The 12,034-nt window shown below is 37.4% G+C and overlaps 1 protein-coding gene across 2 annotated transcripts in view; it reads right to left on the reverse strand.

The window, feature by feature from the left end:
• AAMDC (adipogenesis associated Mth938 domain containing) overlaps window positions 1-12,034 on the reverse strand; it is a 32,873-nt gene that overhangs the window by 18,935 nt on the left and 1,904 nt on the right. For both annotated transcript variants that reach the window (XM_082410386.1, XM_082410387.1), the window contains exon 2: window positions 5,471-5,620. In XM_082410386.1, the coding sequence (XP_082266512.1) occupies window positions 5,471-5,602 (132 nt within the window). In that variant the 5' untranslated portion in view covers window positions 5,603-5,620. The remainder of the gene's footprint in view (window positions 1-5,470; window positions 5,621-12,034) is intronic.

Consider the following 12,034-nt stretch of genomic DNA (forward strand, 5'->3'; position numbering starts at 1 on the left):
AGACTTCACTCTTAAAGGGCATACACAAAATCTCATACACCCTGGGACCAAGGGTAAAAGCAGTAATTTGATAGAAGACTGGCCCAGACTTACCTGCTGGTCTTGGAGGGTCTCCTGGGGTGGGGGAGACCCTGGGGACATAGACAATGGTGGCAGAAACATCAGGAAGCATTCATCTGCATGAGCTCTCCTGGAGGCTGGCACACCTTGGCACATCGAGACCTGGCCCCACGGAACAGGCTGTAGGCTTTAGTGCTGGGACGCCTGAGGCCAAATAACAAACTGGGTGGGAACATAGCCCCACCCATCAGCAGACAGGCTGCCTAAAGACTTCCTGAGCCCACAGCCACCTCTAGACAGCTTCTAGACACAGCCCTGCCCACCAGAGGGCCAAGACCCAGCTCAACCCACCAGGGCGCAGACATCAGAACTAAGAAAACTACAGTTCTGCAGCCTGCCGCAGGCTAGACACCACCCTGGGGCCAGCTGGCCCCTGGCTCTTGGGTGATGAGAGGGGAGTGTAATCCTGGGACACATAGGATGTCTCCTACAGAGGACAACTTTTCCAAGGTGGAGAAACATAACTAACCTACCACATACATAAAAATACAAATAGCAATTTAGAAAAGATGAGGAGACAGAAGAATATGTTTCAGATGAAGGAACAAGATAAAACCCCAGAGGAAGAACTAAGTGACATGGATAGGCAATCTACCCACGAAAGAGTTGAGAGTAATGATCGTAAAGATGATCAAAGAATTCAGGAGGAGAATGGATGCACAGAGTGAGAAATTAGAAGTTTTTAACAAGGAATTAGAAAATATAAAGAACAACAAAACAGAACTGACAAATACAATAACTGAAATGAAAAATGCACTAGAAGGAATCAATAGTAGACTAAATGAAGCAGATGAATGCATCAGTGAGCTGGAATACAGTGTAGTGGAAATCTCCACCACCAAACAGAAAGAAGAAAAAAAAAAAAGAAAAGAAATGAGGACAGTTTGAGAGACCTCTGGGACAACATCAAATGCACTAATATTCGCATTATAGGGATCCCATAAGAAGAGAGAAAGGGCCTGAAAAAACATTTGAAGAGATAGTAGCTGAAACCCTCCCTAACGTGAGAAAGGAAATAGTCACCAAAGTCTAGGAAGCGCAGAGTCCCATACAGGATTAACCCACAGAGGAACACACTAAGACATGTTGCAATCAAAATGATAAAAATTAAAGATAGAGAGAATATTAAAACCAACAAGGGAAAAGCAACAAATAACATACAAAGGAACTCCCATAAGGCTATCAGCTGATTTTTCAGCAGAAACTCTGCAGGCCAGAAGGGAGTGGCACAATACACTTAAAGTGATGAAAGAGGAAAAATCCACAATCAAATAATACTCTACCCAACAAGGCTCTTGTTCAGATTTGACGGAGAAATCAAATGCTTTACAGACAAGCAAAAGCTAAAAGAATTCAGCACCACCAAACCAGCTTTATGACAAATGCTAAAGGAACTTCTCTAGGCAGAAAAGAAAAGGCCACAACTAGGAACAAGAAAATTACGAAATGGAAAAGCTCACTGGTAAAGGCAAACATACAAAAAAGGTAGGAAATCATCCACACAGATAGCTAGTAGGGAGGTTAAATGACAAAAGTAGTGAAATTATTTGTATCCACAATAAGTGGTTAAGGGATACACAAAACAATTAGATGTAAAATATAATATGAAAAAAAGTAATTGTGGGGCTTCCCTGGTAGTCCAGTGGTTAAGACTCTGTGCTTCAACTGCTGGGGTGTGGGTTCGATCCCTAGTCAGGGAACTAAGATCCCACAGGCTGTGTGGCATGGCCAAAAAAAAAAAAAAAAAGTAATTGTGAGGGGAAGAGAGTACAAATGCAGGTTATCTAAAATGCATTGGACATTAAGAGATCAGCAACTTAAACATATATATATACAGACTGCTACACAAAAGCCTCACTGTAAACAAAAATCTCTAATAGATATATACACAAAAAAGAAAAAGGAATCCAAACATAACACTAAAGATACTCATCAAGGACTTCCCTGGTGGTGCAGTGGTTAAGAATCCACCTGCCAGTGCAGGGGACACGGGTTCAAGCCCTGGTCCGGGAAGATCCCACATGCCACAGAGCAACAAAGCCCATGCGCCACAACTACCAAGCCTGCGCTCTAGAGCCTGCGAGCCACAACTACTGAGAGAATAACCTTCTCTCATGCCACGGAGCAACTAAGCCCATGCACCAAAACTACTGAGCCTGCATGCCACAACTACTGAAGCCTGCGTGCCTAGAGCCTGTGCTCCACAACAAGAGAAGCCACCACAATGAGAAGCCCATGCACTGTAACGAAGAGCAGCCCCTGCTCACCGCAACTGGAGAAAGCCTGTGTGCAGCAACAAAGACCCAACATAGCCAAAAATAAATAAATAAATAAATAAAAATTTTTTAAAAAGATAGTCATCAAATCACAAGAGAAGAGAACAAAAGAAGAAAGGGGAAAAAAGACTTCACAAACAAATCCAAAACAATTAACAAAATGGCAGTAGTAACATACCTATTGATAATTACCTTAAATGTAAACAAACTAAATGCTCAAACCAAAAGATATACACTGGCTGGATAGATACAAAACAGGACCTGTATATATGCTGCCTACAAGACACTCATTTCAGGTCTAGAGACACATACAGACTGAAAGCGAGGGGACGGTAGATGATATTCCATGCAAATGGAAATCAAAACAAAGCCAGAGTAGCAATATTTTTATCAGAGAAAGCAGACTTTGAAATGAAGATTGTTACAAGAGATAAAGAAGGAAATATACATAATGATCAAAGGATCAATCCAAGAAGAAGATATAACAATTGTAAATACTTAGGAACACCTCAATATATAAAGCAAACATTAACAAACATAAAAGGAGAAATTGACAGTAACACAATAATAGTGGGGGACTTCAACACACCCCACTATCCCATCCCCACTTCTGTGGTCGCCTTGGAAAGCAACAACCTGGAATCACAGTGAAAACCACCAGCTGTGCAATCACCTAATGGATTAAAGCTCCTTCAAACGCCCATTCCCAGAGAACTGTCATTATTTGACCTGTCTGGTGGTTCCTTGGAAGGCCCCACTCATAGGCTGTCTTTATTTGATCTGACTTGGAGCTTGCCAGTGCAAACCATCTTTTCTCCCAGAGAAGCTTGTCAGAAACAGTCAAAGACAATTGTTTAACAGTGCAGCTGCCTGAGGCAGTAGACAACAGGGCAAATGAGAGGTTCCAATAAACTAAAATGAAAAAAATAATAAATGAGATGTTTATGGGGGCTTTGAAAAACTCAGGTATGAATCTTGGTATTGAAAAGGCCATACACATGTCCAGGATTGTGCACATGCTCAGGAATGACATGAAAAGGCCCTAAGATCACAATTCTGGGTACCCTTGAGAGTCTGCATAAGCAAGGAGTAAGCAGAGTTTTAAACTGTCTGGCTAAGTGCTGACTGCATACCCCAAATTGCATACAGAGCCCCTTACCATAAAGTGGAACACCTATTGGTTTCAGACATATAGGGAAACTTCTGTCATTGTTTCAGGAAACCATACCTAAAGAACTAAAGGAAAGTGTGAGAACAGTATCTAACCAAATAGAGAATAACAATAAAAAGATAGAAATTATTTTTTAAAGGAAATTCTGGAGCTGAAAAGTACAATATTGAAAAGTTCACTAAAGGGGTACAATGGCAGGTAAGAATCAGCAAAACTGAAAGATAGGTAAATTGAGATGATCCAATCTGAGAAAAAGGATAGAAAAATGAATGAAAACAATGAACAGAGCCTCAAGAGACCTGTGGGACACCTGAAACCCCTACAAAAAAACAAAAAAAACACACAACATACTCCCTAACAGTTTTCACAGAGGAGAAGAGATAGAAGGGGCAGAAAGAATATTTGAAGAAATAATGGGTGAAAACGTCCCAAATTTGATGATGAACAACAATCTACACATCTATGAAGCTCAATACATTCCAAGTAGGATAAACTCAAAGAGATCCACATGTAGATGTATCATAGTCAAACTGTCAAAAGTTAAAGAGAGAATTTTGAAAGCAGCAAGAGAGAAGTGACTTGTCAAATCCAAAGAAATCTTAATAACATTTGATTTCTCATTAGTAACCAGTAATGCCAAAAAAAGTGGGATGACATTTTCAAAGCATTGAAAGAAAGACTGTCTATCACAAATTGTATATCTAGCAAAACTATCCTTCAGAATGGAAGGATCAACTTCCATCACTACAGGATGAAGAGCTCCATTACTCGCACCTAAGTGTAAATTATTAAAACAAACAAACCAACAAACATAACCTAAAAAAAATTTTTTTAACCCTAATCATTCAAAGACTTTGGAAAAGGTCCAAAGAGGAAACAGCAAATTAAGAAATATGTATTCAAGAAAAAATATAAATATTTGGTAGGAAAGGTGAAAATCTGTGATATTTCAAGAAAGACTGCTGCCTGCCTCCCTCCTCCTAGTTCAGTGAGGTGGAAACTCCACTCCAGACTGCTGCAGCCAAGAACATAGGGCTATTTCTTCTTTCAGCTACCAGCTGTAAGGCTTTCTTCCTGGGAGAATCAGGACATCAATGTTTCTCATACTGCCTGCAGCTATTGCTGAAGCTAAGTCCCAAGTGAGTGTGGTGGAGAGGTAGGGAGTTCCCTTCTTTTATCCAACCTCCACTCATGGAAAGGAGACTCTATTTTGGGCATGGCACACTGAGAATACTTGAGGAGCTTCAATATAAGGGAAATGAAATTTCAAATCACAATGAGATAATATTTCACATCAACTAGGATGGTATAATAAAAACAGAGCAAAACAAATAAGAGTAAGAGTTGATGAGGAAGTATTTAGAAAAACTGGATCCATCATACATTTCTAACACCTATAATGTAAAATGGTGCAGTTACTTTGGAAAACAGTCTGGCAGTTCCTCAAAAGGTGAAACATAGAGTTACCATATTACCCAGAGTTTCCAATCCTAGGTATGTGCTTAAGAGAACTGAATGATTTTGTTTATATGAAACATCTAGAATAGGCACATCTATAGCAACAGAACGTAGTAGTTGCCAGGAGCTGGAGGGAAGGAAGAATGGGTAGTGACTGCTAACGGTTATGGGGTTTCCTCTGGGGTGATAAACATATTCTGGAGTTAGTAGTGGTAGTTATTGTACAAGGTTATGCCAAAAAGTCCATTGAATTGCATACTTTAAAACTCTAATGGTGAGTTTAATGGTATGTGTATTATATCGAGAGAGAGAGAGAGAGAGAGAGAGAGAGAGAGAAAATGGAAGAAATAGTTATTTTTTACTTGGAACTTTGTCATTATGGCTTAGGAGTTTGAAAATCACTTGGTCAACCTTATGCAGTGTCAACCATACACTAATAGCTTACCTCAGTTCCTGTTTCTCGCCAATCCCAAGCCCGACTTCCCCCTGGCCACACTTTGCAGTCCTTATAGATTTTAGTAGAGCCTTGTACTTTCATTTGCCCCCATGAGAGGGAAGCAATTTCAGGGGAAGACATAAGGAACTTAATTGAACTCTGAAATTAAAAGAAAAATATACTAAATCAGTTTTAAAGTAAGGTTGAAACAGCTCCAAAATACAGGAGCTATACTATAAACAGAATGTATTTCAAAATATAATGCTGTATACAAAATATAGTAAGCCCTGGTCCTCTATGAGTTAAGAAGCATCTTTCTCATTTATGTGGTTGTCACTTCTTCTCCGGAGGTCTAAAAAGTGAAATGTTTTTCTTGGGATCCTGAATCATCATCCAACCATGGAAACTAGATACTACAATTACTTCTCAGACTCTGGAGGGAATTCTCAGGATATTTTTGAGAGATAAAATTAAAGGTGGAGATTTAGTTCAGCATGATGGAGTGAGGAAGTTGACAAATCCTTTCCCAAAAAGCAGGTATAAAGCTGGAAAAACTGTCAAAATAACAATTTGGCACTCTGGAAATAATATTAAAGACATACTGCAAACTGAAAAACGCTTATTCATGAAAACCACTGAATTTCAGATAAGAACAGTAAGATGTCTTTTTGTTCTTGCCTGGGATTACTCCCATGCCCCTACAACAGTTCTGTTGGCACAGAGGTTCAACTTGATTGGGGCAGGGCATGAAAACCAACAGTCTTGCTGCTAAGGCAGAGGAGGCTCACTTGATTTAGAGCATTTTCAGTTAACCTGGTGATTTCAGTGGCAAGTAAATATGGATGGCAGGTGGCTCTGCTTCCTTAATATTGTTAAGCCTGTTTGGAACAAGCAATGGATTGTCAGAGTAGACAGGGATTTAAAAGGAATTCCCAAGAGGTGCTTGATAAGCTCTCTATCCAGAGTGGAGCAAAGGCTGTGAGCATATGCATCAAAGACAGGAATAGGCCTAAGTCATGGAAATGTTCTGGGCCAATGGAGCCTATAGAACATGCAAGGTGAAGAGGTGAGGGGGCTCAGGAGGACTCAGAAGAATGTAAGAGCCAGGGAAGAGATGAAAACATCTGAACATTGAATGTACTCCCCAGCACACACACTGACCCATCAGTAAAGAGGGTAAGTCTTACTGGCTTGAGGTGTTTGAACACAATCTTTGGCTGTACGCTAAGATATATAGGCACAGAGGAGACCCCCTAGGAAGCCAAGCTTAAAAGTGAAAACAAGGGGAACTCCCTGGCGGTCCAGTGATTAGGACTTGGCACTTTCACTTCTGGGACCAGGGTTCAATCCCTGGTTGGGGAGTTCCCGCAAGCCACGTGGCACGGATGAAAAAAGAAAGAAAAAAAAAGCCCTTAATACAGATTTCAGTGGCCACACATTGCATGGGAGACAGAATCCACAGATTTAGTTTAGGCAAGTGACTAAACAGAAACAAATAAACTAAGAACAACAATGTAGGGGGAAAATCCAAATCCAGACTCTATAATACACTATCTAAAATACCCAGTTTTCAATAAAAAATTACAAGACATGCAAAGAAACAAAAAAATGTGACTCACACTCATCAATTGAAACAGTATCTGAGCACTCCCATATATTTGATTTAGCAAAGACTTCAAAGAAGCTACTCTAAATATGTTCAAAGAACTAAAGGAAACTATTCATGAAGAATCAAAATTATGATGAAACAGGGGAAGGGCAAGTTAGCAGGATGGGATTAAGAGAAATGCTCTGTATAAAATAGATATGCAACAAGATTATATTGTATAGCACAGGGAATTATAGCCATCAGTGTTCTTGTAACTTTTAGTGGAGTATAATTTGTAAAAATAGTGAATCACTATGCTGTATACCTAAAACTAATGTAATGTTGTAAATCAACTATACCTCAGGGACTTCCCTGGTGGTCCAGTGGTTAAGAATCCACCTTCCAGTGCAGGGGACGTGGGTTCCATCCCTGGTCAGGGAACTAAGATCCCGCATGCCGCAGGGCAACGAAGCCTGTGTGCTGCAACTACAGAGCCTGCATGCCACAACTACAGAGCCTGTGTGCCACAACTAAGACCCGACACAGCCAAAAATAAATAAATAAATATTTAAAGAAAACTATACTTCAATGTAAAAATTATGATGACAATGACTCAATGAATATAGAATCTCAATAAAGAGCTAGACATTTCAAAAAAGAATCAAATGGGAATTCTAGCATTGATAAGTACAATTAACTAAAAGGTGCTTGATTCAGGTTTCTCCAGAGAAACAGCACCAATAGACTATATATATTAACAGATTTATTTCACAGAAGTGGCTCATGCAATTGTGGGGATTGCCTAGTGCAAAATGTGCAGGGCAGGCTGGCAGGCTGCTAACTTTCAGGCAAGAGTTGTCATTTCAGTATTGACGTGTTATTTCTTCTTCCTCAAGGAAACCTCACTTTTCCTTTTGAGGCCTTTCAACTAATTGAATGAGGCCTTCCAAGAGTATTGAGGATAATCTTCTTTATTTAAAAGTCAACTAATTGTAGATGTAAACTAGGTCCACAAAACACCTTCACAGCAGCACCTAGATTAGTGTTTGATTGGATAACTGAGTGCTATAGCCCAGCCAAACTGACACATAAAATTAACCTTCACAGTCCACCCCTTGTTAATATGGTACCTATATACATGTCCTTAAACTGTATTTAATCTCCAAATAAAGACAATAACAAAGTGATATTTCTCCCTAATATTAATAACTACTAACCCATTTTTAAAATGTGGAATATAACAAAGGACATAAACACACTATCTTTGGTGCTATGGGAGGAAGACACAAATTTATAAAACATGATTCTTGTTGAGAAGTTAATATTACACTAGAGGAGAGAAGACATATGCAAATAACTGTAACAATTTTTTAAAGGTGACTTTTAAAAATTACAAGGTAACTTGAAAAGTGGTATAAGGAAATTGTAATGAATTGTTATGAGGGTTGAGAAAGACTTCTGTACTAGTCTGCTAGAGTTTCCATAGTAAAATAACACAGACTGGGTAGCTTAAACAACAGAAATTTATTTTCTCATAGTCTGGAGACTGGAAGTCCAAGATCAAAGTGCCAGCAGGGCTGGTTTCTGGTGAGACCTCTTTTCCTGGCATGCAGATGGATTCTTTCTTGCTTTGTCCCCACATGGCCTTTTCTCTGTTCATGAGCACTCTTGATGTCTTTTCCTTTTCTTATAAGGATACCAGTCCCATGGGTTTAGAGCCCCAGTCCTCATGGCCTCATTTAGCTTTAGTTACCTCCTTAAAGGCTCTATTTCCAAATATAGTCCCATTGAGGATTAGGGCTTCAACATATGAATTTTGGGGAGGCACAGTTCGGTCCATAGTAGCTATCCTATGGCAGTACTACACAGTCTTGATTACTGTAGCTTTGTAGTCACTTTTGAAACCAGGAAGTGTGAGACCTTCAACTTTGTTCATCACTTAAAAAACCGTTGAGGATATTCTGGGTTCCTTGCACTTCCATATTAATATTAGGACCAACTTACACATTTCTACAAAAAAGCCAACATAAATTTTCTTTCAGTAAAAATAATTATTTCATCAGAGAAATTGGTTTCAGTCATGTTCTTAAGAAATAAGAATAGACTGATGCATAACTCTTAAGAAAAAAGATGGTAAGACACTTCTAAAAGTGTTTCTTCAATGAATAGAATTCTATTGCAACAGAGAATTCAGTTATCATTAAGAGAAAGAACCAGAAAATGGCTGGATTAAATCTTGTTTTTATTACTTCTTTTTATTTTCATATATTTTCCTATGAAACTATTTTGAAGTCTCTAGATTCCTACTTCTGTTGACACAACAGCTTTTTCACTACATGTAACATATCCACATACTTCTAGAAGTATTTCTTGTAAAAGTGAGTTTTAAACAAACCTAAGTAAATTTGCTCATCACTAATTAGGAATTCCCAAACTGGATCCACAATTGAATCGAATTCACTTCAATATACATTTGCCAGGCTTACAATATCTGTAAAAAAGATTGTGTGACAAATGCAAAGATAATATGTTGGGGAGACAGAAATATGTATAAATTATTCCAATATAAGGCAGACTGTTATCAATGTAATTTGACAAAATTGAAGGCTAAGCCATTAAATTTTAAAATCAGAGCATAATTACATTCAATTAAATGCAGAAATATCTTTTAGAGTTCAAGAGTTTTCACAAATGTATAAACTTGCCAGTCATGAAACAGAATGTATCTTGAAATTTCCCTTGTGCACCTTTGTAGTCAATCCCCTTCCAAGCTCAAAAGAAGCTTTTGATTTCTATTCCCATATATTAGCTAGACCTTCATATTGATGGAATTTTACAGTACCTACTCTTTTGTGTCTTTCTTCTTTCACTCAAAATGCTTTTGAGATTCACCCATGTTGTAATATATATCAAGTGTGTATCAGTCTGAGTAGTAGTCTGTTGAAAGACTGTATCACAATTTATTTACCCATTCTTCTTCTGACGAGCATTTTGTTTGTTTCTTTTTGGTATTTTGAATAAACTAGTCATTAATTCTGAATACAAAACTATTTTGTCTTTTCCCCTAAGAGAATGTGAAATTTGAACTATCTTAAGAAATTTCTTATTCATAAATAAAGACTGAGTGTAGGTAATTTAATTCTTATTTAAAGGCTTCTTTATGGCAGTAGCAATAAATTACAGTTTTTTTTTAAAGCTACTTTTTTTTTCTATCTTTACCTTTTAGTCTGATATATATAACGCAATTATTTAACTACATAAATTGGGATTAAATTCTTGTAACCCACAAATTCTCTTAGCCCAAGGCAAGAAGAGACAGTGCTTATCATTTATTTTTTTTCCAAGAACAGACTTAGTGAAGGTATGACCTAAACCTTGTTTTGTAGTACAACATCTCTCATCTTTTGGGTGGATATAACTTTTGATGCCCATGGACTTTGTTCTAATGCCAATCTTGATCAGAAAAGCAGAAATTCTAACCTTATTTATCAGTCCCCGCTTTGAGTAACAATGTCAGCACTGAGAAAAGAAAAAAATTATATAAAGCTTTTTTTTTTAGAAAGTTATATTTACAGTCCCATGGGAGAGCAGGTGAGGTGCTGGAAAAGCTGAAAGCGAAGAGAGAGAAAGGAAAGAGGCAGGGGGGTAGTGTTCAGAAAATGATATAACTATATCTTTCTTTTGGTTTGAAGGTTTTTTTTCCATCAAAATTCATTCACAAAGATATGATTTTATTTAATATTGTGTACCTGCTTTTCATTTAAGGTCAATTAAGTTATGATCTTATGAAGATTTTTGTATCTTTGCAAAACTGTTAAGTTCTGGGTCAAATTTTTCTTAAACTGGGGTCTTCAGGGCCCCAGGTATAGAGATATATACTTGGGAGTTTGAGAGTTCTACCAACATATTTCAGTTTACTTTTTTTTTTTTTAATTGAGGGATAGTTGATGAACAATATTATATAAGCTTCAGGTGTACAACAACACAGTGATTCACACTTTTAAAACACAATTTTTAAAGGTTATACTATATTTATATCCATTATATTGTAAAATATTGGCTATATTCCCTGTGTTGTACAATATATGTTTTAGTTTAGTTCTGTTTCATTTCAGTGTTGTTTAAAATATTTTACTACACATTAAATTAAGACTTCTCTTTTGCTATGATAATTCATCACATTTTCCTAAAGTGAGACTTTTCTTTTTTTTTTTAACTTTTTTTTTTTAAACATCTTTATTGGAGTATAATTGCTTTACAATAGTGTTAGTTTCTGCTTTATAACAAAGTGAATCAGCTATACATACACATATATCCCCATAAAAATATGGAACGCTTCACGAATTTGCGTGTCATCCTTGCGCAGGGGCCATGCTAATCTTCTCTGTATCGTTCCAATTTTAGTATACGTGCTGCCGAAGCGAGCACTTTTTTAACTTTTCTATTGTGGCACAATATACATAACATAAATCTTACCATTTTAACCATTTTTAAGTGTATAGTTCAATGGCATCAAGTACATTCACATTGTTGTATAGACTTTAATTACATCAGTATTTCTTAAACTGAAATTTTCAAGAGTATTTGTAAATTTTATTTTTTTTACTAAAATTAATTTTTATTGGCGTATAGTTGCTTTACAATGTTGTGTTAGTTTCTGCTGTACAGCAAAATAATCAGCTATACATATACATATATCCCCTCTTTTTTGGATTTCCTTTCCATTTAGGTCACCACAGTGCATTAAGTACAATTCCTGTGCTATACAGTATGTTCTCATTAGTCATCTATTTTATACATAGTATCTATAGTGTATATGTGTCAATCCCAATCTCCCAATTCCTCCCCCTCCCAGTATTTGTAAATTTTAAAACAACATTTTTTTCCTTTAAAAAGGGTTTGTAGGGAATCCCCTGGTGGTGCAGTGGTTGCAGGGACTTCCCTGGTGGTGCAGTGGTTAAGAATCCGCCTGCCAAAGCAGGGGA

The sequence above is a fragment of the Balaenoptera physalus genome (genome assembly GCF_965194825.1).
Source record: "Balaenoptera physalus genome assembly, chromosome: 10".
Lineage (NCBI taxonomy): Eukaryota > Metazoa > Chordata > Mammalia > Artiodactyla > Balaenopteridae > Balaenoptera > Balaenoptera physalus.